Source organism: Chrysochloris asiatica, unplaced genomic scaffold, assembly GCF_000296735.1.
Source record: "Chrysochloris asiatica unplaced genomic scaffold, ChrAsi1.0 scaffold00011, whole genome shotgun sequence".
NCBI lineage: Eukaryota > Metazoa > Chordata > Mammalia > Afrosoricida > Chrysochloridae > Chrysochloris > Chrysochloris asiatica.
This window is the reverse complement of record NW_006408529.1, coordinates 14,326,598-14,351,288: the sequence shown is the minus strand read 5'-3', so window position 1 is coordinate 14,351,288 and position 24,691 is coordinate 14,326,598. Positions and strand designations below refer to the sequence as shown.

At 37.4% G+C, this 24,691-nt stretch overlaps 1 protein-coding gene across 1 annotated transcript in view; it reads right to left on the bottom strand.

Moving 5' to 3' along the window:
• The window catches only part of TRAPPC11 (trafficking protein particle complex 11), a 64,724-nt gene that overhangs the window by 1,070 nt on the left and 38,963 nt on the right, over positions 1 to 24,691 (bottom strand). Inside the window, exons 23-28 of the mRNA XM_006834426.1 lie at positions 20,863 to 20,928; positions 20,395 to 20,551; positions 14,045 to 14,156; positions 10,929 to 11,020; positions 2,759 to 2,892; positions 1,034 to 1,201 (exon numbers count right to left, since the gene is read on the bottom strand). Coding sequence (XP_006834489.1) covers positions 1,034 to 1,201; positions 2,759 to 2,892; positions 10,929 to 11,020; positions 14,045 to 14,156; positions 20,395 to 20,551; positions 20,863 to 20,928 — 729 coding nt within the window. The remainder of the gene's footprint in view (positions 1 to 1,033; positions 1,202 to 2,758; positions 2,893 to 10,928; positions 11,021 to 14,044; positions 14,157 to 20,394; positions 20,552 to 20,862; positions 20,929 to 24,691) is intronic.

The window sequence follows — 24,691 nt, the reverse complement described above, 5'->3', positions numbered from 1 at the left end:
GACAAATGTAGTTTTACAAGCAGGGGTACAAGGTGAGCACATCATGCAGATAAGAAAACGGAATTATTTCATACAAAGAAAAATATTAATCCAATCTTCTAGGGTAGCACTGTCCAACAAAACTTTTGCAATAATTAAAATGTTCTGTATCAACACTGTCCAATATAGGAGTTTCTAGTTTCACATGGTTATTGGGCATTTCAAATGTACCTTATGCAACTGATGAACAAATTTTTAATTTCATTTAATTAAAATCTCAGCAGCCATATGTGACTGTGAATACCACAATACACAGCATGGCTCTAGAGTTTAATTAAGGTATGTTGGAATATATAACTTTAGTCAGTGACTGTTCCATTTATTTTACAAGGAAAAACAAAAACTTAAATGTAGATTTCCTCAACTGATAAAGACAGTGGTTCCCAGAATTCCAGTCACCTCTCTTGTGAACATTGCTGTTGAGTCAACTGAACTCAGGGAAACCCCAATAAGAGACAAGACTAGAACTGTGCTCTATAGGGTTTTCAATGGCTGATTTTTTTAGAAATAGACTGTTCAAGGTACCTCTGGGTGGACTTCAATCTCCAACCTTTTAGTTAGCAGCTGAGAGCATTAGCCATCTGTACCACCCAGGGACTCGACGCTTCAGTGAGGATAAATTATAAGCTATCTAATGGAATCAACGAGCTCTGTTGTGGCGCTGTGGGTTAATGTGCTGGACTGCAAGGTTGGTTTGATCTGAAAGGTGGATGGCTCAAGCTCACCAGCTGCTCCTTGGAAATCCTATGCAGGGATGCTATGAGTTGGAACCGACTCAATGGCACTTTAACAACAACAATGGAATAAGACTCTCTGAAATTAGATTCAACAAAATTATAGTAAGTTTAACAGATATGAATAGCAATATTACCAAATTAATGTAAGTCAAAACTATCACTGTCACTTTCAAAATATTTTTAAGTTTAAATAAAAGTCTTCTTTTGTTTGCTTTTAAGACAATGACTTTACATAGCAAAGAATTTTCATCCCTTACCTTTACAAAAATACTGGTAGGTATAAAACGCCTCAACAGCTGATTAGTGAAGTTAGGAAATCTAAGCAAGTTGATGTTGAGAGATGGCAGCTGTTGGTAACCGGCCATCAGAGGGTAGAAATTATATAACATTTCCTGTTCGGTGCCAGGTAGGATACGTAATCGAATCTAAATCATAAAGAGTTAACAGAAAAAGATGATCATGTCATAACCACAAGTTATCATTCAATGACTGGGCATCCAAATCTTTCTGGTGAAATATTCACTCTTTAATAAATTTCTCCAACAGACCCCAAACTGCAGGGCAGAATTAGCATAAGGCTAGATCAGTTTCTACCAACATCTCAAAGGCAACTTGTACAGGCGTTAAGAACAAGATGGGCTTTCTGTGTTTAACAGCAGGTAGATTTTACAGAAAATCATTTGCAGAAAAGATTCCATTTCTAAACACCATGTTAACACACTACAAACTAGTTATTTATGGTTTTCTCTTTAGAAATTTTTACCTTTAACCTCCCTAAGTTAGCTTTAGAATGAAAAAAGATGTTTGAAAATCTTTGGCAATACTTTATAAAAGAACATAAACTGGAAAATTTTGGCATCATATTTTCTAACTATAAGTCAAGAAACTGAAGAAAAGCTTTCTCATTTGTAATTGAGTATATCTATATGTATATGTACATATGCATGTGTGTCAAAAATAATACATGCATGTGTGTATCAACAGAGTATAGCTTATATATTCAGTATCTTAACTTACAGCTGAAGAATATTACAGGGAGTTGAAGTATATTTCATATGTAATTCTACTTTGCATTTAACCACCAACAGCCCTTAGAATGTGTACCCCATAGGTGACTAGTCAGGGCAAACACTTGGATTGTTAAGGCAGTCTGATCCTCTCATTGTGCCCTTGTTCATAAAAATGATTTACTGAATACAGAGTAGTCTCTTTGTTATCATAATAACAGTGGAGGACAGGACTCAGGTTTTGTCTGAGAGCATTAGATTTGTTCACTAAAAACTTGATGAACTTTTCTACCTCTGGTTTAAAATGTGTGAATCAAAAATCTGAATAATTTATTTCAAACATACAAAACGTGTTGTGTCATGTCAATTCCAGCTCATGGCAACCTTACAGGACAGAGCAGACTGCTGCATGGATTCCCAAGGCTGTAAATCTTTATGAAAGCAGATGACATATTTTTCTCCCTTGGAGCAGCTGGTGGGTTCAAACTGCTGACCTTTAGGTTACCAGCTAAGTTCATAACCACTGTGCCACCAGGGATCTGCCACACTAAAGATAAACAAATTCTATGAGCATTACAATCTTTTAATTAAAAAAAAAAAAAAAAATCAATAGTTCAGGAAAAAAATAAGCACTAATGTTGGTATAGCCATACTTCCAGGCCACAAATTAAAATGAAGAAAAAGTCCTTAAGCTTAAAATCATTCAAGTGTAATTTAGCGTAAGGATTAGCGAACTTACGTTTCACAAGGAGTAAAAAACCTGCATGATTTCTGCTATCAATGATGTGAAAAGGGCTTCCTATTTAATCTACCTCTATAGGAAACTGTATTCAATGTTTAAAAGTTACAATCAGTTCACTATTATCAGAACAGTCGTTAATAAGGTCACCTGTACTCAGTTGATTTGTAAAAAATAAATGGTCAGCCTTTTTGTGGCCACGATTTTGTGTCTTCTACATCATCAATTGCATGTACCTGTTTAAGACCTGAGAACATGAAGGCATCACTTGGCTCCACAGAAATGTCCACATCTTGCACTAAGGTAGTCTTGTTCTGTAGGTGGTACTTGACAGGTAATGACTCTCTGACACGCCCAAATGATGGCAGATCTGCACAGGAAGATGTCACATGTTCCTTAGTTAAGAAAATAGTTCACCATTTAGGGATTCTTTTTGTAAATGTATCTCATTCTACAAACATGGAATTATCTAAATTCATACAGTTATTATATTCTTGCCAAGTAAGCGAATTCTTCAGACAATTTCCTTGACAATCAGTATCCTTATGAAAATGATTGTCTCAAAAAGGGCCTTAGATATCAGAAGCTGGGTGAAGTTTTAGTGATAACTTTCTACCACTTGTCTCTCTGTTGTACTTTGGTGGCTTGTGTGATGCTGGGAGTTATGCCACCAATATTTTAAATACCAGCAGGGTCACCCATGGTGGACAGCTTTCAGCAAAATATCCAGACTAAGACAGACCAAGAAGATGGAGAAACGGATCACCTATGAAGGGTTATCCATGGAAAACCTTATCAGCAGCAGAGGAACAATGACATAGTGCAGGAAGAAGAGCCCCTCAGATTGGAAGGCTTGTAAAATATGGCTGGGGAAAAGCTGCCTTCTCAAAGTAGAGTTAATATTAATGACATGAATGGAGCAAAGCTTTCAGGACCTTTATTTGCTGATGGGGCAAAACTCAAAATGAGGTGAAACAGCTGCAAACAAATCGGAAGTTGTCAAAAATAAACTGAAATTCATAAAGATCAATATCCCAGGCTATAGTGACCTGAAATGGACTGGTATTGGCCATTCGGAATGGGATAAGCATATGGTTTACTATGCCAGGAACAACAAACTAAAAAGGAATGGCATATTGTCAAGAACCACATTTCATGCTCTATCTTGAAGCACAGTGCTGTCTGTGATAGTGGCAGGATCCACACTTAGAGAATATGGGCTTGGTGGTAAAAACGATGCCGGATATCGCACAACAGAATTTTACAAGACCAATGACTTATTCATTGCAAATATCTTTTTTCAGCAACATCAACAGCAATATACACGTGGACCTCACCAGATGGACTACATAAGCAGAAAATTGATTACATGTGTGGGAAGAAATGATGGAGAAGCTCAATATCATTATCCAATACAAGGCGAGGGGCAGACTGTGAAACAGATTATGAATTGCTCATATGCAAGTTCAAGCTGAAGTTGAAGAAAATTAAAGCAACTTCACAAGAGCCCAAATATGACCTTGAATATATCCCACCTGCATATAGAGATGATCTCAGGAGCATATTTGCTGCATTAGACACTAATGACCAAAAACCAGAAGAGTTGTGGGATAACATCAAGAACATCATATATGAAGAAAGCAAAAGACCATTAAAGACAGGAAAAGAAAGTAAAGACCAAAATGGATGTTAGAATAGGCTCTGAAACTTGCTCTCCAGCATAGAGAAGTTAAAGAAAAATGAGGAAGAAAAAGAGCTGAGTAGAAATTTCAAAGGGCAGTGAGAGAAGACAAAAGACAGTATTATAATGAAATGTGCAAAGACCTGGAGTTAGAAAACCAAAAGAGAAGAACATGCTAATAAGCATTTCTCAAGCTGAAGAAAAAAATTCATGAGTCTGGTTCTAATACTAAAGGATTCTACGGGCAAAATATTGAATGATGCAGAAGGTTTCAAAAGAAGATGGAAGGAATATACAGTCACTGTACCAAGGAAAATGGGTTGATGTTCAGTCATTTCAAGAGCTATCATATGATCAAGAACTGATGGTACTGAAAGAAGAAGTTCAAGTTGCACTGAAGGCACTGGTAGAAAAAAACAAGGCTCCAGGAATTGGTGGAATACAAATTGAAACATTCCAACAAACTAATGCAGCTCTAAGAGTCCTGGTGTGGTGCAGTGGGCTAATACGTCAGACTGCAAAGTTATTTGAACTGCAAGGTTGGTGGTTCAAGCTCACCAGCTACTCCTTGGAAACCCTATACAGGGTCACTATGGGTTGGAATCAATTCGATGGCACTCAACAACAACAATGCAGCTCTGGAGACACTCTCTTCTCTAGCCAAGAAATTTGAAAGTTACCTTACCAACTGACTGAAGAGATCTACATCTGTGCACATTCCAAAGAAAGGTGACCCAATGGAATGCAGAAATCATGTAACAATATCATTATTATCACATGCAAGTAAAATTTTGCTATAAATAATTTGAAATGGTTGCAGCAATATGTCAACAGGGAGCTGCCAGAAATTCATGCTGGTTTCAGGAGAGGACACAGAACTAAGGATATCATTGCTGATGTCAGATGGATCTTGGATGAATGCAAAAAATACCAGAAAGATGCTTACTTATGCTTTATTGATCACACAAACATTTGACTGTGTGGATCAAAATTAATTATGGACAACATTAAGAAGAATGGGTATTCTAGAACAACTTACTTGTGCTTATAAGGAACCTGTATATAGACCAAGAGACAGTTATTAGAATAGAATAAGGGGCTACTGAATGATTTAAAACCAGAAAAGGTGTGTGACAGGTTGTATTCTTTCACCATACTTAACCAATCTGTATGCTAAGCAAATAACCTGAGAAGCTGGACTGCATTAAGAAGAATATAAAATGGCATCAGGATTAAAGGAAGACTCATTAACAACCTGCAACATGCAGATAATACAGCCTTGCTTACTGGAAGCGAAGAGGACTTGAAATACCGATGAAGAACATAAGACTACAGCCTTCAGTATGGATTGCACCTCAATGTAATGAAAAAAAAAAAAAAAATCCTCACAACTGGAGCAATGATGATAAACATCATGATAAACAGAAAAGATTGATTTTGTCAAAGACTTTATTTTGTTTGGATCCACAATGAAAGCAGCATTCAAGAAATCAAACGACATACTGCATTAGGCAAACCTGCTGCAAAAGACCTCTTTAATGTGTTCAAGAGCAAAGATGTCACTTTAAGGACTAGGGTGCACTTGACCCAAGCTATGGTATTTTCAATAGCTGCATATGCACGTATAAGTTGGAAGTGAATATATGCATGAGAGAGTTGGACAGTGTATAAGGAAGAAGACCACTGTAGAAGAATCAATGCATTTGAATTGTAGTGTTGGCAAAGACTATTGAAAGTACTACAGACTGCCAGAACAAACAAATCTGTGCTAGAAGAAGTACAGCCAGAATGTTCCTTGGAAGCGAGGGTGGTAAGACTTTGTCTCTCGTACTTTCAGCACGTTGTTAGGAGGAACCATGCCTGGAGAAGGACATCATGCTTAGAAAAGTGGAGGCCAGTGAAAAAGAGGAACATGATGGATTGACATGGTGGCAGCAACAATGGGCTCAAACATAACAACTGTGAGGAAGACTCAGGACCAGGCAAGGTTTCGCTCTATTGTGCATATGGTCACTATGAGTTTGAACCAACAGCTACTTGTATTGCATTTTGCTGCTGCTGCTGCTAAGAATATATACACCAAAACATACAACAGTTCAAGTGTTTCTACATGTCCCATGAAACCATCATGTACAATGCAGTGATAAAGTTGTACAAGCAATTTCATTCTCCTTTTTTGAGTTGTTCCTCCCATAACAGCATAAACTTGTTGTACCCCAAAGTTCCTTTCCAATCTTGAGTTGCTGTTGTCACTTTGATTCCATATAATTCTTCAAAAATAGTACAATGATTAAGACAGGCATTTTTTACTCATGAAGCTAACCTACTGTTAGTTTTAAAAAGACATAGGAGGATATTTTGGTTTAAGGCTTTAAGTTTATCTCAAGGCAAGTTTCAGAGGTTCATCCAGCTCCCATGGCAGTAGGAAGTCTGGAGTCCATGATAATTTGAAAATCTGTTCTTTATTTCCCTTTTGATCAGGATTCTTCTGCAGAAGCTTCGACCAAAATGTTCAGTAATGGTAGCCAGGCACCATTCAGTTCTGGTCTTAACGACAAAGGAAGCAGCTATTCATGTAGCAAATCCATACCCTCATCCTATTCCTGACTTTCCTTCTTCCTTTGTTGCTCCAGGCAAACAGAGATCAACTGCCATGCCCTGTATGGCAACTTACATGTTTTCAAGACCCCAGGCCCTACACAAGAAACTAGGAGATGGAACAGAAACAATAAATACTTGATTAGGTCAATTACTTGGGATGGCCCATGAAACCATCATCTTTAAAGCTCCAAACCAAGGAACCAAATCCCAGCAGGTTATTTGGTTGCATGTACATAAACAGCCTCAGCAGCTACTCTCCATTACTGGTTTGTTGTAAATATGAGCATATCATATGATTTTCTCCAGTTCAACTTTTTTCACATGTATAACCTACTGACAGCAATGACAAATATTTGGTGGTGCCACCCTATCAATGTGAGTCTTCTATTACCTAATCAGTGTGATTCTTCCTCCATTAAAGAATGATTCCTTCCCCCCTCCCTTTTACTCCTGGTAGCCATAAATAAAGCTTTATTTTCTATACATTTGCCTTTTCTTGCCTGTTTATATAAATAAGGTCATGTAATTGTCTTCTGTGATATACTTATTTCACTCAGTATAATGTCTTCAAATTTCATACATACTGTAGCACATATCAAGATGTGATTTCTCCTACTGGGTGAGTAGCATTCCACTGTAAGTAGGAATTTGCTTATTCATTCACCAATGGGTATTTAGGCTGTTTCTACCTTTTGGCTATTGTGAATTGTGCTGCAAAGAACACTGGTGTACAAGTCTCTTTTTGTCTTTTTTTTCAAGTCTTTTGAATATTTACCTAGGAGTGGAATTGCTTGGCCATATGGTAGTTCTTTTTTCAGTTTTTTGAAGAAGTGTCACACTGTTTTCCACAATGACTCTACCATTTTGCATCTCCACCAGTAATGGATAAAGGTTCCAATTTCCCTAGTGCTCTCCACCTTTTGTTATTTTCAGTTTTTTAAATTTTACCTTAGTCATACTGAGACTAAAATGGTACCTCACTGTTGTTCTTATTTGCACCTTTCTGATGTCTAATGATGCTGAGCATTTTTTCAAGTATTCGGTAGCCATCTGCATGTCCTTGTTGCTGGGTTGTTAAGCTGTTGAAGCTTTATATGTATTTTGGCTATTACAGTCCTATCAGATACGTGAGTTCCAAAGATATTATCTCAGTCAGCAGTCTGTCTCTTCCCTATTTTGGTAAACTCTTTTGATACACAAAAGTTAAAAATTTTTTTGAGATTCTAGTTACTGATTTTATTATATAATCCACTGATAATATATAATCCAACAGTGTTGCCCCTGTATTTTCTACTAAGAATTTTATGTTTTAATTTGCACATTTAAGTCCTTATTCCATTTTGAATTTGTTTCTGCATATGGTATGAGGTATAGATCCTGTTTTATTTTTTGTACATGGAAATCCAGTTTTTCCAACACCAATTATTGAAGAGACAATTTTTGTGCCATCAAATGAACACAGTACCCTTGTGAAAATCAGCATAGATGTGTGGGTTTATTTCTAGGCTCTCAATTTTATTCCAGGCCATTTGGATTACTGTAGCTGTGAATATGTTTTCAAGTAGGAAAGGTAGTCCTCCCACTTTGGTCTTCTGTTTCAACATTGCTTTAGGTATTCAGGCCTTTTGGCACTCAACATAAAATTAAGAACTGGCTTTTCCATATCTGTAAAAAAAGCTTAGTAGTAATGACATCTTAATATTAAGTCTTCCAACCCAAGAACACAGGGCATCTTTTCATAAGTCTTCTTCAACCTCTTTAAGCAGTGTTTTAGAATTTTCATGTTCATAGATGGTATTGTAAATGGAATTATTTCCCTAAGTTTCCCTTCATATTTCTCATTGTTGATGTATAGAAACCCAATTAATTTTTGTTTGTTGACCTTTTATTGGCACCTTTGTTAAATTCCTCTATTTATTCTATAAGTTTTCTTGTGAACTCTTTGAGGTTTTAGTAATAACTAAATCTACAAAAGGTTTACCTAAGTATCAATCAGTTTCCTAAACTAATATAAGCCAAAGCATGTTTGTGACACTGTAAGTAAAACATTTATTAAAGAAGAAATGACAGACATTATATGCTTTCTGCTGTTGGTACATACCTGTAAAGTATTCTAGCTAAAAACTTTAATCTGATCTAATTATCAATTTATAGGAATAGAAAACATTTAAAATGTACTATGCTATTATCAAAATACAGACTGTGGGAAGCTCTCTAAGGACAAACGACTTGGTGTCTTCAACAAAAAATACACAGCAAGAAGAGAGAAAGAAGGTAGAGGTGATGGTGGGAGAAGGGCAGAGAAGGCATAGAAGAGGGGGAATAGGAGAACAGAGACAGAAGATAGGAAGTAAGTAATACAAAGCAGAGTGGGTAGGTGGGAGAAGAGAGGAACAAGAGAATAAAAGAAAAAGGGGGAAGAAGAAGAGGGAGTCTGCCTGCCTTTTCATTAACAAAGTATAAGAGACCTATCCATCAATTGCAATCCTAACTAACCCTTACTTGCACCCTAATTCAAACCAACTATACAAACTACTCAGAGTCAAAAGAGAGAAACATGAACATGAGAATATGATGTTATTTTGGGCCAGAACTGACTCAACAGCACTTAACAACAGCAACAATAACAAGATAGTACTGTTAAATTTTTTTTTTTTTTTTTGAGAGAAATATTTTTATTTTTAGATCCTCCTAGTATAGAAGTAAGGAGCTCTGGGAGCATAGTGGTTATGAGTCGGGCTGCTAACCTTGAGGTCAGCTAGTTTGAAACTACCAGCAGTTCCGTGGGAGAAAGATGAGGCTTTCTGCTTCCGTATAGATTTACAGTCTCAGAAACCCTATATAGGTTGCTTATTAGTCGGAACCAACTCCACGGCACACCACCACCACCACAATTGAACTTAAACTTGATATTTAAATCTTTGTTACAACAATAAAAAGGGTACAGATTTTCTGGGTATTTTATTCATAGAGTAAGATTGTGTTATATAGCAAGCTATATTCTTAGTTGTGCTTACAATATGCTCCATCCTACATTCTATTCTGAAGAAACAAAACTTCTCGTTCTTTCTTAGAACCCTAGATCCTGAAATTGGCCATTATTAGGATCTCATACACACTCAAGTTGATGTGTGATTTGAGGTCTTGAATAGCTATTCATATAAGTTGACTTTTCTGTGCATTTGTATCGAGGAGGATCCAATTCAGGCTGATGTCCTGGGAACCAGTGAGGCTCTCTCTTAAGTCTGTGGGTTGAAAGTGCCCTTTTGTTGTTATAGCTTGTATCATATGTTGTTTCAAAATAGTGTCCAAACTGGGAAGGTAAAGGTTTGGGCTGCACAATATTCTTTAGCTCTTATCTTTCCTGGTTCCAGTTGCCCATCAGAGTACGATTTGAATAGGAATTCTCATTAGTGGTACAGCTCCACCCATACTGGAAAAACTTAAGACATGTCATTCCAATCTGTCCACACTTCAGCATGGCCATCTGCATTAATGAGGCTGCCACAGTGTGGGTTTGCACGAAAACAGATGAGGGATTCTCTCTTCCCTGAAGAATAATAATAAGATGTTGAGTAGCTTGTACTGATGGAAGACTTCTTAGGAGAGTGACAGAAATCCTTATTTAGCTGCTCCATGGTCATTATGAGATGTCACCAAACCTCTCCCTCAGCCTGGTGCTACACGCTAGTGATTGCTTGTGACCTCAAGTGCGTGGGAAGTTGTTCGGGGCCATCCGTTAGAGGTATTTTCACTTTCTCGAGAGGTTGGGGAATTGAGAGGGCAGCTGTCTCTCTTTTGTAGTAGCTGTCCCTCTTTCGCTCTCATGGTTACTGTTACTCCTCTTAAATTTTAAGTCATAATTATGGTATTGTGATCGTGTTTAGAAAAAGCAATGAATTTTTAAAAGACAAATATCAAAATATTTTCAAATGATACCTGGGAGCTGATTCAAAATAATGGGGGCAGGAATGAGAAGGGGTATAGATGAAACTAAGCTGGCCAAAATCTACTTTTGTAAATGTTTGAAAAATTTCAGAAGAAAACATTAAAAATAAAATTTCATAAGTGAAAACAAAGATTATTAGATTCGTCTCCTCAAGAAAAATTTGACTTCTGGTTACCTGCATTCACATGGAGAGGGATGTTTTCTACAATCACATGCGGCAGAGTGATGATGGTACTAATGACAGGGATGTTTTCCATGGCTGAAGTTCTACGGAGAAAAGACTGCCTTTCAAATCCACATTTCATGTAAGAAGTCAATAAATCAAAACCAAACAAGAACATGTACATCCACCAACAAGTTTCAGAGAAAAGATAAACTATTTATTCATTTCCCAAGCCATTTAGGAAAGTAGTTTTGTGAAGGAAGAGTTTGTAGAATCTTATTTCTGTTTTGAATACAAGGGTGTCAAAAAGTACTGCTACTAGGGTTCTAGTTCATACATGCATAGGTTTATTCTAAACAAAACAAGTCTAAACATGTGTTTGTAATAATTAAGTAATGCCTTCAAAATGCTGTTTTAACGCATGTAAACATATAAATTAAATCAGATGTTAAATATAGAATTGCACACAGATGGTAAATTCAGAAGAGGAAAAAAGTTAGCTGAGATTAGTTTTCCTTAGTATCACTGCATTATTTTTTCCTCCATATTTAAAAATAAAATTATACTACCTATGTTAAAACTTACTACAAAATAAGTAAGACATACAAAGAGAGTAACACATCCAGTGCAGGTGCCTCCCCTCAGCCTAAGGGCTGAATCTCCCATGTATCTCTTCCTCCTTGCATCACCCAACCTCCTTTCCACAAGTGAAGGCTATCCTGAATTGTATCATCTTTCCTATCTTTTCTGAATCAGGTATGTAGCCCTAAGCAATATATAGTATGTTTTCCAATTTTTTATACGCACAATCTGTTCATATTCTCATTTGCAACTTGTTATGTTCACATAACTCATTTTCATTGATTATAAATATTAGGATATATAAAAAAATATATAAATATAAACATACATATATATAAATGTATTCTTGGTGTAGCACTGTAGCACTGTAGATTCACTGGACAATGAATCACAAAGGTTGGAAGTTCAAACCTACCAGTCGTTCCTTGGAAACCTGATCCAGGGTCGCTGAGTCAGAACTGACTCGATGGCATTTAACAATAACATATGAATGAGGGGGCTTCAAAAAGTTCAGTCAAAAATCTTATTATCTTTGAATTATATTCTCTACAATGTTTTTGAAGTCCCCTCATCGCATTCCATTTTCTGAATGTGTCACCATTTATCATTGTGATGGATGTTTGGTTTGTTTTCAATTTTTAAATACTATAGTTGGTGCTGCTATGAACATTCTTATATATGTATTTCCTTTGTATACATGTTTGCAATCTTTTCTAGGATTGTAGGATACAGGTATTTTCAACTTTACCTGGTGCTTCTGAATAGAATTCCTAATCAATTGTTCTAACTTTGGTTGTGTCTTTTCTATTTTTCCAAACCAGTGGGATTCATCTTAACCTCAGTGTGGCTTTAATTTGTCATTCCTGGTGACTATTAAGGTTGAGCTTTCTCCATGCATCTATGACCACATGGCTTCCTCTGCTAATTTAAGCTCCCCAATCAAGTATTTTGCTCAACTTTTGTTAGAGCTAATTTGATGGCCCCTAACAAGAAGGGGCTGGTACACTTTGTTTTGTTTTGTTTGATGAAACCCTCCTCTACTCCAAAGTTATAATGTAATTCCCTTATATTTTCTACTAAAACAAACAGTTTTCCTTTTTAACAATTAACCTTTAACATGTCTAGAATTAATCTTTACATACAGGGTACACAGTAGAGACCAAATGAAAAAGAAATGTTCAGCACCAATTACAAAACAATTCATCCTTTTCCCACTGATCTTTCATGTTTCTGCCGTGAAATATTGTTTAGATAATTATGGATTATGTATGGAGATCCATGAATATATTTCTAGATTCTCTCTGTCAAATTGATTTATTTATATATCCCTATGCCAATATTATAGTGTCTGACTACCATAGAGCTATAATCAGTCTTGGAATCTTAAAAAAATGCATAGTTTAGTTTTTCTCCTGGGAGTGCCTTGACTGTTTTTGCCTTTCCACATAAATTTTAGCATCTGAGTATTAAGTTCCACAAAAGAAAATAAGAAAAACACAATTTGTGTATCTCTCCCATTTACTTAGTTAGGTCTTCCTTTAATGCTTTGAAGTTTTAGAATTTTCTTCCATAAATTTAATATACTCTTCTATTAGATCTGGTGTGGTGTTGTAAGCAAAAACACAGGACTGCAAGGTCAGTTTGAACCACAAGGTTGACAGTTCAAACTCACCATCCACTCCTTGGAAACCCTATACAGGGTCACTATGAGTCTGAAACGGCTCCACAGTACTTAAAGACTACAAATAAGATCTATTCCTAGATAACTTATTTCTTTTGATCTATTATACGTTGCTGCTGTTGAGTGCTGTCAAGTTGGTTCCAACGTATAACAACCCAGTAAAGGGTTTCCAAGGAGTGGCTGGTGGTTTGAATCACCAATCTTGTAGTTAGCAGTCCAGAGCTTTTAAACTATAGCATCACACCAGGACTCCAGCTATATTAAAAGTATTCTGTTTAAAGGATTTTTACTGACATATGAGGAGGCTACAAAAAGTTTGTGGAAAAACTGAATTAAAAAATTAAAAGTTTTCCACAAAATTTTTGAAACCCTTTTGTAGAAATGCAAGTGAATTTTATGTACTGATACTAGATCCAGCATTTGTGCTGAAATCTTGTTGATGTTGTTGATAAGTGCTGTTGAGTCGGTTCCAACTCATATTGACCCTGGTATAGTTTCCAAGGAGCGGCTGGTGGGTTTGAACCACTGGCCTTTCAGTTCAAACTAACCTTAGTTCTAATCATTTGTTGATTTCTTTAGGCTTTCTAAGTCAATAATCCTACTGACTTAATATACGGACATTTTTGTCTCTACTAATATAGTAGAGATTTAGTTTTGTTGAAATTACTTGTCACAAATGTGAAAAGCAAATAAAAGTTCAATTATCATTCCTAGTCTTTATGGTTCTGTGATTAACACTGAGCACAACAGTGATTTCCATTCTGCTGTCCAGAATTATAGCAACTATTTAATGACAATGGCAAATAATGAAAGTATTAGAACAGCAAAGACATTATAGAAAAGGTAGGACTTAGGTAACTTTTACCTCTTCCAGGAGATAATATAACGCCCTGTTGCAACTCCACCTTCAACATTTCCAACAGATGGGCATCGAAGACAAAAACATTCACTAGCACTCTCTCCAGTCTGTAAGACCACTAAAAGAAAGAGTCTTTATTATTCATATGCAATGGTTTTGTCTATGAAAGGAGAGTTTCACATCCAAGGAATCTAACAAAAAAGGAATACCTCAGTATTTCTAAAGACTTGAACTAAAGTTTAGAGAGGTCAGGGTCAAAAGTAGTATGTGTTTGAAGTGGTAAACTAGCTTTTCTTGAGTTCTCTGCTTAGAGTTTTTTCTAATATATCAATATTCTATAATATTTTTAAAAAGCTAAAATGAAAAAATAGGCGAGGCAGCTGTATGTCTGTGACAATAATGGAAATAATGAAAGAAAGAAGTCTGAAGACAGAATAAAACCATCTGTTGATTACTTTTTCTTTCTCTAACTAGAAACACTGAGAGTAGGAAAAAAGAAAAGAAAAAACTTGGTTATTCCTAAATTCTCATAGTGACCTTCTCTGAAAAATATGTATTATTGGTACCACTCAACTAAAGATATATCACATACCGTCTCACTGTTGCCTAATGTGGCTTCTTGTCTTCTGTATGCGTGCTTTCCTCTTACCAATTTTATAGAATATTCCTGGATCATAAGAAAACGCTCATCTCTACCAACCCTTCTTTCCCTGCCAGCAATGTCACTCTAAATACAAGCGAGCAATAGTGCCTATATAATAACAATCTTAGCAAATCTGTGAATGAATTTTTGAAATGATTTGTTGTTGTTGTTGTTAAGTGCCGTATAACAAAAAATTCTCTAACTGGTAGTTGTTTTCAGTTCTCCAATGAAGAAGGCTGTGACATATTAATGGAGGTTTGATACCAGTGAAAGGGAAAAGAGCTAAGTCAATGGTTACTTTAATCACTCTTGTTGTTAAGTGCCATTGAGTAGGTTCTGACTCATAGTGGTGGGTTTGAACTGCAGAGTCCACAGTCCAATGCTAATCCTATAGAGACACACCAAGAGGCCTAATTGCTCTTAAGTAATTCTAAACACTACAAGGGATCCTAATGTGGCACTGTAGGAGAAGGACTGCAAAGTTGATTTGAACCACAAGGTGGCAGTTCAAACCCACCAGATGCTCTTCAAAAACCCTATACAAGGTCACTGAGTTGGAACCAAATCAATGGCATTTAACAACAAAGACTTCAAAATGATATTGTAGTCCAGTACATTAAACTTATTTGATGGGAAATGAATGTATCATTTTAAAGCACTTAAGAGACAGCTTTTTAAAAAACCTGAGCCATCCCTAGTTCTGGCAAGTTAACCAAAATGGCCATGATGTTAATGAACAATTAATATTAGGGTCAAATTTATGTTTATGGTGTACAAATGTATATTTTAAATGTGCATTGTCTATCTGGAGATTCAAATCAGAGCATATTAATTAATTTAGTAAGCATATATAAATGAACTATTATGATGCTGGCGAGTTCCTAGCTAACGCCTTAAAGGTTGGCGGTTCAAAGCTACTCAATGGTACAAGATAAGAAAAGACCTGGCAATCTGCTTCTGTTAAAACTCTTGTTAAGTGTCGTCGAGTCAGTTCCTACGCATAACAGCCTTGTATAGGGGTTCCAAGGAGCGGCTGGCAAGCCTAAACCACCAACCTTGCTGTTCACGTTACAAGCAGAACAACCTATGTTAGTTCTGGAGTCAAGGCTGACTCAACATTAGCTAACAACAACAAAAACAGTATGCTACTGGAAATATGAAGGAGTTCTGGTAGCGTAGTGGTTACGAATTGGGCTGTGAACCTCAAGGTCAGCAGTTCGAAACAACCAGCTGTTCCGCGGGACAAAGATGAGGCTTTCTGCTCCTGTAAAGATTTACAGCCTCGGAAACTCTGTATAGGGTCGCTCTGAGTTGGAAACGACTCCATGGCACATAACAACAACTGGCCATATGAAGACGAATAAGACAGTTCTAGCTTTAAGGGCATATAGTCTTGTAGGGACTCTGGCAGTGTGGTGGTTATGAATCAGGCTGTGAACCACAAGGTCAGCAGTTCAAAACTATTAGCTGTTCCGCAGAAGGAAAGATGAGGCTTTCTGCTCCCGTAAAGATTACAGCCTTGGAAACCCTGTTCAGGGTCGCTATGAGTCGGAACCAACTCCATGGCACATAACTAGGATTTCTCAAGCTGAAAGAACTGAAAAAAATATTTACGCCTCAACTTGAAATATTGAAGCATTCTATAGGTGCTACAGGATAATCAATGGACTGCTAATGACAAGGTTGGCAGTTCAAACCCACCAGTTGCTCCTTGGAATTCTTATACAGGGGCACTATGAGTTGGAACCAACTTGATGGCACTTAACAACAATGGGCCAAATTTTAAATGATGCAGAAACCATCAAAAAAAGATGGAAGGAATACATAAAGTTACTATATCAAAAAGAAATGATGAATGTTCAACCATTACAAGAGGTAGCATATGATTAAGAATCGGTGGTACTTGAGGAAGAAGGCCAAGCTGCACTGAAGGTATTGGCGAAAAACAAGGCTCTACGTATTGACAGAAAGAATATAAATGGAAAAATCTCCACAAACTGATAACAGCACTGGAGGTGCTCACTCATCTATGCCAAGAAATTTGGAAGAGAACTACCTGGTCAATTGACTGGAAGAGATCCATTTTTGTGCCCATTTCAAAGAGAGATGACCCAGGAAAATATGGACACCATTGAATAATATCATTAATATCACATGCAAGTATAATTTTGCTGAAGATAATTCAAAACCCTCTGCAACAATATATCGACAGGGAACTACCAGAAACTAAAGCTGGGTTTGATTCAAAAGAGGAAGTAGAAGTAGGGATATCATTGCTGCTGGTCTTGGCTGAAAGCAGAGAATACCAGAAAGATGATTACCTGTGCTTTATTGATTATGCAAAGCTATGGATAACATGGTGAAGAATGTATATTCCAGAACACTTGATTGTGTTCATGAAGAAGTTGTACATAGACCAAGAAGTACTTGGTTATTTGAATAGATCAAGGGTTTCTGAATGGTTTAAAATCAGGAAAGCTGTGCATTAGGGCTGTATTCTTTCACCATACTTATTCAGTCTACACTGAGCAAATAATCCAAGATGCTGAATTATATGAATAGCATGGCATCAGAATTGGAGGAAAACTTATTAAAACCCTGTGATATGCAGATGATGTAATCTTGCTTGCTGGAAACAAAGGTAACTTAAGATACTTACTGATGAAGAGCATAGATGACAGCCTTCAATATGTATTGCATGTCAATGTAAAGAAAACAAAATTCCTCACAATTGGACCAAGAAATAACATCATACGGAGAAAAAAGGAGTTATGGTAGTGTGTTCTTGTTAAATGCTATCAAGTCGGTTCTGACCCATAGTGACCCTGTATAGGGTTTCCGAGGAGCAGCTGGTGAATTTGAACTACTGACCTTGCCATTCAAATGGCTTAGTAGTCTGGCACATTAACCTACAGCACCACACCAGGAGTGTAGCAGGTTACAAGTTGGGCTGCTAGCCACAAGGTGTGCAGTTTCAATCTACCAGCTGCTCCACAAGAGAACGATGAGGCTTTCTGCTCCTGTAAGGATTTACAGACTCGGAAACCCTATATAGGGTTGCTATGAGTCAGAATCGAATCTATGGCACATAGGCACCACCAGGTGCAATAAGACTGAAGTTGTCCAAACACTTCAGTTTGCTTGGATGCACAATCAACACTCATGGAAGCAGCAGTTAAAAAAATCACACAATGTACTGCACTAGACAAATCTGCAACACAAGACCTCTTTAAAGTGTTCAAGAGCAAAAGATGTCAGGTTGAGGACTAAGGTGCTCCTGACCCAAGCCATGGTATTTTCAATAACCTGATATGCATATGAAAATTGGACTGTGATTAAGGAAGACTGTAGAAGAACTGATGCATTTGAGTTATGGTGTTGGAGAAGAATACTGAAAGTGCACCAGAGTGCCAGAAGAACAAACAAATCTGTATTGGAAGCAGTACAGTTAGAATGCTCCTTAGAAGCTGGGATGGCAAACTTCACTTCTCATATATATTTCATACATATTATCTGAGGGACCAATCCCTGGGGAAGGATGTTATGCTTGGTAAAGTGGTGGGTCAGTGAAAAAGAGGACCTCCAATGAGATGGGGTGACTCAGTGGCAGCAACATGGGCTCAACAGTAATAACCACTGAGGATGGCTCAGGATGGGCAGTGTTTCGTTCTGTTGTGCATAGAGTCGCTATGAGTCAGGACTACCTTGATGGCACCTAACAACAACATGAGACTAGCACTGGGCTAAGGTGTTTCATATATATTATTTTATGTATACTACCAGGAGGCATTAAGGAGCTCTGGTAGCGTAGTGGTTACGAATCGGGTTGCGAACCTTAAGGTCAGCAGTTCGAAACTACCAGGCGCTCCGCGGGAGAAAGATAAGGCTTTCTACTCCCGTAAAGATTTACACCCTTGGAAACCCTGTACAGGGTCGCTATGGGTCAGAACCGACTCGACAGCACTTAACAACAACAACAACAACTAGGAAAAAGGTGCTCTGGTAGCGTAGTGGTTACGAATCGGGTTGCGAACCTTAAGGTCAGCAGTTCGAAACTACCAGGCGCTCCGCGGGAGAAAGATGAGGCTTTCTACTCCCGTAAAGATTTACACCCTTGGAAACCCTGTACAGGGTCGCTATGGGTCAGAACCGACTCGACAGCACTTAACAACAACAACAACAACCAGGAGGCATTAGTTCCTGGTAATGTACATCATGCTTGGCAAAATAGAGTCCAGCAAAAAAGAGGAAAACTCTCAATGAAATGGATTTACATTATGGGTGCAACAATGAGTTCAAACATAAGAAAGATTTTACGGATGACACAGGGCCGGATGGTGTTTTATTCTTGTATACATCTAGTTACTATGCATCAGAACCAATTCAATGGCACCTAACAATAACATCTCCTTTATCTCTAAGAAGTGATAAAACAAGATGAGCCATCCTCAGAAGTAGGTGATGAAATAAAACAAACTATCCAAGTTAATAAAAGAACAAGTGGTAGGGCTGAGAACTAGATCTAGTCCAGATTGGCTCTCCACTTCATGATTACTCCAAGTGAGTACAGTGAGACATGAAGCAGTAGAAGCAGAGACACTGGTATCCAGAAATACAAGAGAAGATGAAGGCATATTGAAAGCATAAAATGTCTATTATGACTACTCGTTAGTATTTCTATTAGAAAGTATTTAAACATTAGAAAAGAGTCCTTGGGTACTGTAAACTCTTAAGCACTTGACTACTATCCCAGATGATTTGGATCCACTCAGAGATGCCTTGGAAGAAAGAATTGGCACTCTGCTTCCAAAACATCACACATAAGACAGGAAGACCCTATAGAGGTTTTCGCATCTATGCAACACACGGGGTTACCATGAGTCGGGAGTCCACCTGATGGCAACTAACAATAACTAAAGACATAACGGCATCTGTTGTAGTCCGTGTTTTCTATGTTGCTGTTAAGTGCTATTGACTCGGTTCCGACTTATAGCGACCCTTAATAGGGTTTCCATGGAGCAGCTGGTGAGTTTGAATCTCCCACCACAACAGGACTTCATGTATATATATATAAAGAGAAGTTTATTATCAAAGAAATGGCTTACAACTATACAGTTCCAGGTCCTCTATGTCCATTATAAAGGGAGAAGGTCAGATCCCCAAGGATGCACCCCTACAATTGACTGGCTGCTGATAACCACTTATCATAGAGCTAACTAGGCCTGTATTAGGTTTCATCACCATGGCAATAAGCACATCCCAACTGCTAAACCTCTGGAAATCCTGGTCTAGTCAAGGTGACGACGCAAAACCCTAACCATTACAGCAGCCTTCTTTTTTTTTTTTTGATGCCAAGATCTTAGGTAAGAACCCATTCGAAGGGAAAATGATGCCTCTTGTAAGACAGTTTCCTGAAATGCATGGCAGTGAAGCACACAGGCTGCCTCTTCTTTCTGGTGTTCTCTTGGGAGGCTAGCATGGTGTCCTATTACAGTAAAACACTTGACAAACATTTGTTGATTATTTATCAATAAATATTAAAACTTGTGTCAGGGCAGGTGTGAAAATTTCTAAATGTATTTATTTACTTTTGTGAGACTAAGTCTCAAGGTCACTCATTTAGCTAAAAGTGAACCGTTACCTACTTTACTAACTTATACACACAAACACCTCTCTTTCCTGCTGGCTAAGTGGGAATGGTTCCAATTCTGACCTTTGTCCACCTGGGACTCCAGCTGATCCACTGGGGTCATAGAAGAAGCAAGCTGTAGCTCACTGGACACAATGGTGAGGGCCCATGGAGAGGCACTTAAAATGTCCGTCATCAACAAAAAAGGGATGTCAGCATAGACCCTTTCAAGGTGCTCAAACTGTTACAAACAAAGATAAAAAAGTCTGTCAGGAACGATATAAATTTTTTATGTTAATTTATTCACCCTACCATTATGATTCTTAGGAACATACCTTTTTTTATTGTAGATAATGTGATAGTTTACAAGGAAGAACATTAGCTTTATATTCATTGTATTGTATATTGTTTCACTGCCATGATTATAATTCCCTCCATGCATCATCAAATGACCAAAGGGTACACCCTGCAAGCCTGCCCCTCGGTCGTCAGCACACAGCCCCTGTTCCTCTCTGGGTCTACTATAGTCCCCAGCTGCTCTTAGGAACATACCTTTGCAGAAACAAATTTCACTGCAACATCAAAGGGAAAGACAGTTTCTATTGTTACGGTTTCATCCTGGAAAAAAAAAAATTTAAGAGTACATTCAGTATCTTTTCTAAATCTTGACAGCAAATTAAGAAAAAAAAAAAAATCTAAGGAATACAAAATGTATTGGTTACTGCTAATCAAGAAAGAATCTCAATTTATATATTAAGATGTAGGGTTTTTAACCTTATAAGATAGTTACATAAATCTATTTAGAGAGATCTATTATTTCTAATATATCACCTTGCAGTTTTATAATAACTCACACTATAAAATGTTCCTTATACAATATATTTGGTAGAACATTGAGGCTGTCCAATCCTGTAAAGATTTAAAGCTTAGAGACAGTTTGACTCTGTCCTATAGGGTAACTATGAGTCAGAAATGACTCGGTAACAGTGGTTTTGATAAACATTATTTATCTCAGGATTTAAGGAAGCAGGCAAGGTGGGCATTATTACCATTTTATCAAAGTTTAAAAAAAGATTAAGTGACTTGCCTAAGGCCACAAAGCTCGTGGTGGTAGTGCCAAACCTAGAAACTGGGTGATCTTTCTGTCTATGTTCTTTTACCTCACTCTGACTCAAGATGACTAAAATGATAACAAAGATGATAACAATGATCATGCAATATGACAGGCAGTGCAGTACTCACTATATAAGGGACTGCAAACAGTGGGCGGAAAAATTCTATCATCTTCCAATTCCATTTTTTCACAAACTTTCTGAAGCTCCCTTGTATATAAACATTAAGTCAACACTAACTCAGAGAAATAAGTACTATCATTATTGCCACTTTAAGATGAAGAAGTGATATAACTAGCAAGTGGCAGAGGCAGAACAAGAACTGAGTCTGACCCTGGAGCCTGCACGTATCAGCCTGCTACATCATCTCTCAACAAGAGCCTGTTTGAAACCAACAGCCCACTCATTCTGTTGGCCAGTACAGGTAGCCGACCGGTTAATAACTCAGACTGTAATGGCAGACTGAGCTAGTTCTAATCCTGACCAGATACACATTTATTAGCTGTGTCACAGCAATGTGACTTTGAGAAAATCATATGGTCTTTTTAAGCCTCATTTTCAATAATCCTCACAAGGTTGTTAAAAGGATTAAATGAGATAATGCATAGAAAGCATTTAGCAAATTGCTTACATAACATTTATCATTATTACATGCATCAAATAATTTCTTCTTTGAATATCATCAAGGTAATGTTTTTTAAAAGCTACCCTACAACAAGCAGGGTATACAAGACATTCATATTCATTTTAATGGTTAAAAAGTAATCAACGGCTCCACATACTAAAGCCAGAGTCCTTACTATTTATATGAAACACATATGAAAATGAATAGGTAACTCAATGATGAGATAAGATTTGGCCTACTTTTGATTTCTACGTGGCTTACAGGGCAGATTCACTTATAAGTAAAAATCAGATTGAATCCAGTGAAGGGAAAATAATTTACATTTACTGTGACAGTAAGCAATGTAGGTATTATCACCATTTTACCAAAGGTTAAAAAAGATTAAATTACTTGTTCACATTTTTAAAGGTCACAGGTTCCATATCTCAGCTTTATAGATAGAGCTAATATTCTGCACAAGTTCAGAATTAGTATGGCAGAGCAAGGTCTTACAGTTTGCAAGTAGATTTAAATCCTGGTCTCCTCCACTCCAAAGCTGATTTCCTGTGCATACCATCTGCTTTCCTAAATATTGAATATTACCTCTTTCCCTCCCTGTATAAAACAGCTCTCATATTAAAGACAATTCCGTACCCTGCAATCTATGAAGACTTAAAACACACAGTGAGTAATTAAAAGACTGTAATAAAGACAAAAGACTATAATAGGAGACATTATACTGAATGAATGGAATGTTAACATTTCTTTCCCACATATTAAAGCTGGTATTTCTTCTTTTATGTTAGATGGTTTCTCTTTTTTGTGTTTAAATGCTATCACTTCTCTAACAGCTTTTCTCAACTGCAGTTTTCTTGAGAAAAGTAAGCCCTAGTATCCCATGGAATCTTGTTATATGAAATGACTTAAGTTCTCTCCAATGCAATTAAAATGTGCAATCTCTGGAAGAACTGACACACCAGTCAATTTCTACACTCTCCGGCTGAAATATGGAACTCTGGTTGAGAAAGGCTATTAGAGTGCTCTCAAGCTATCTTTCTTTGTCCTGGGATGAGCAGCTTCTGTACTGACAAAAATGCCTTCCAAATAATCATTTCTGTTGTGTGCCATCGAATCAGTTCTGACTCACAGTAACCCTTTATAGGGTTTCGAGGCCTTAAATCTTTATGGGAGCAGAAAGCCTCATCTTTCTCCTGAGAAGCAGCTGGTAGATTCGAACTGCTGACCTTTCAGGTAGCAGTCCAACTATGAGAAAAAGGCTCTTGGTAAAAAAAAAAATTTCAAGGATAACCACTCTAATCTTCTGTGAAGATTCTCCACACACAGTAAATTAAATGTGTTTCTAAGCCCTGAAGTAAAAATACCTGTTTTAACACGTTTTAACTGTGTTTTCCAAACACACTTAAGCAATTAATTCCTTTTTGTGCAGTATGTATTTCTATTCCTCAGACCTGTTGTTGTTGTTAAGTGTCGTCGAGTCAGTTCCAACCCATAGCGACCCTGTACAGGGTTTCCGAGGAGTAGCTGGTGAACATGAACAGCCGACCTGTGGTTCAAACTGACTTTTCAGTCCAGCACATTAACCCACAGAGCCACACCAGGACTCCTCAGACCTAGTGTCCTTAAAAATACATCTTGGAAATGAACTGGCTGGTAGCACCATAAATATATCCTTCTTGAATAAAAGTGGCATGTACCTCAATAATATGAAAGGTTGAGAAGGCGTAATTCCAGAGTAGTTAGTTATTAGGCAGCAAACAACTATTTTTAAAAAGGTACATTCCTAGTCTATCATAAACTTCATTAACTTAAGTAGAAATGATGTTCGAGACTTAGGCCTCAATAATTGCAAGTAACTTTAACATTCTTATTTTATAGATTGTTGTTGTTAAGTGCCATTGAGTCGGTTCTGACCCATAGCAACCTGATATAGGGTTTCTGAGGAATGGCTAGTGAGCTTGAACCACTGATTTTGCGATTCAAAGGACTTTGCAATCTAGCTCATTAACCCACAGTGCCACACCAGGAGGAAACCGAAATCAAAACAAGCTGACAGATTTGCCCAAGTTTGCAAAATTGTAGGCAGTACTAAGATTGGCACCCATATCTGCTAATTCACCATTTGTTGTTGTTGTTGTTGTTAAGTGCCATCGAGTCGGGTCCGACCCATAGTGACCCTGTACAGGGTTTCCGAGGGTGTAAATCTTTACGGGAGTAGAAAGCCTCATCTTTCTCCCGCAGAGCGGCTGGTAGTTTCGAACCGCTGACCTTAAGGTTCGCAGCCCGATTCGTAACCACTACGCTACCAATTCACCATTTGGAGCTCTTTAAATTACACCAGGTTATCTGAAATTTTTTATAATAAATCATTTGCCTGTCTCCCTCCCACATGGGAAACACTGTTACTCTCCTGATACAGGTTTTCTCTGTCAATTACTTGTGAACAATCTGGAGCTAGGTAGATTCTGTGCAGTACTCAAACTCCCAGACTTTTTCCCTTCTTCTGTACTGGGGAGGGGAAGAAAAGGCCCGAGACAACACTGTGCCAAGATTACAAAGATTCTAACTATCGTGATTTTCCATTAATAACAAGAAACAAGTATTACATATATAATTAAACTTATATAAAAATAGAAACAGAAGATAT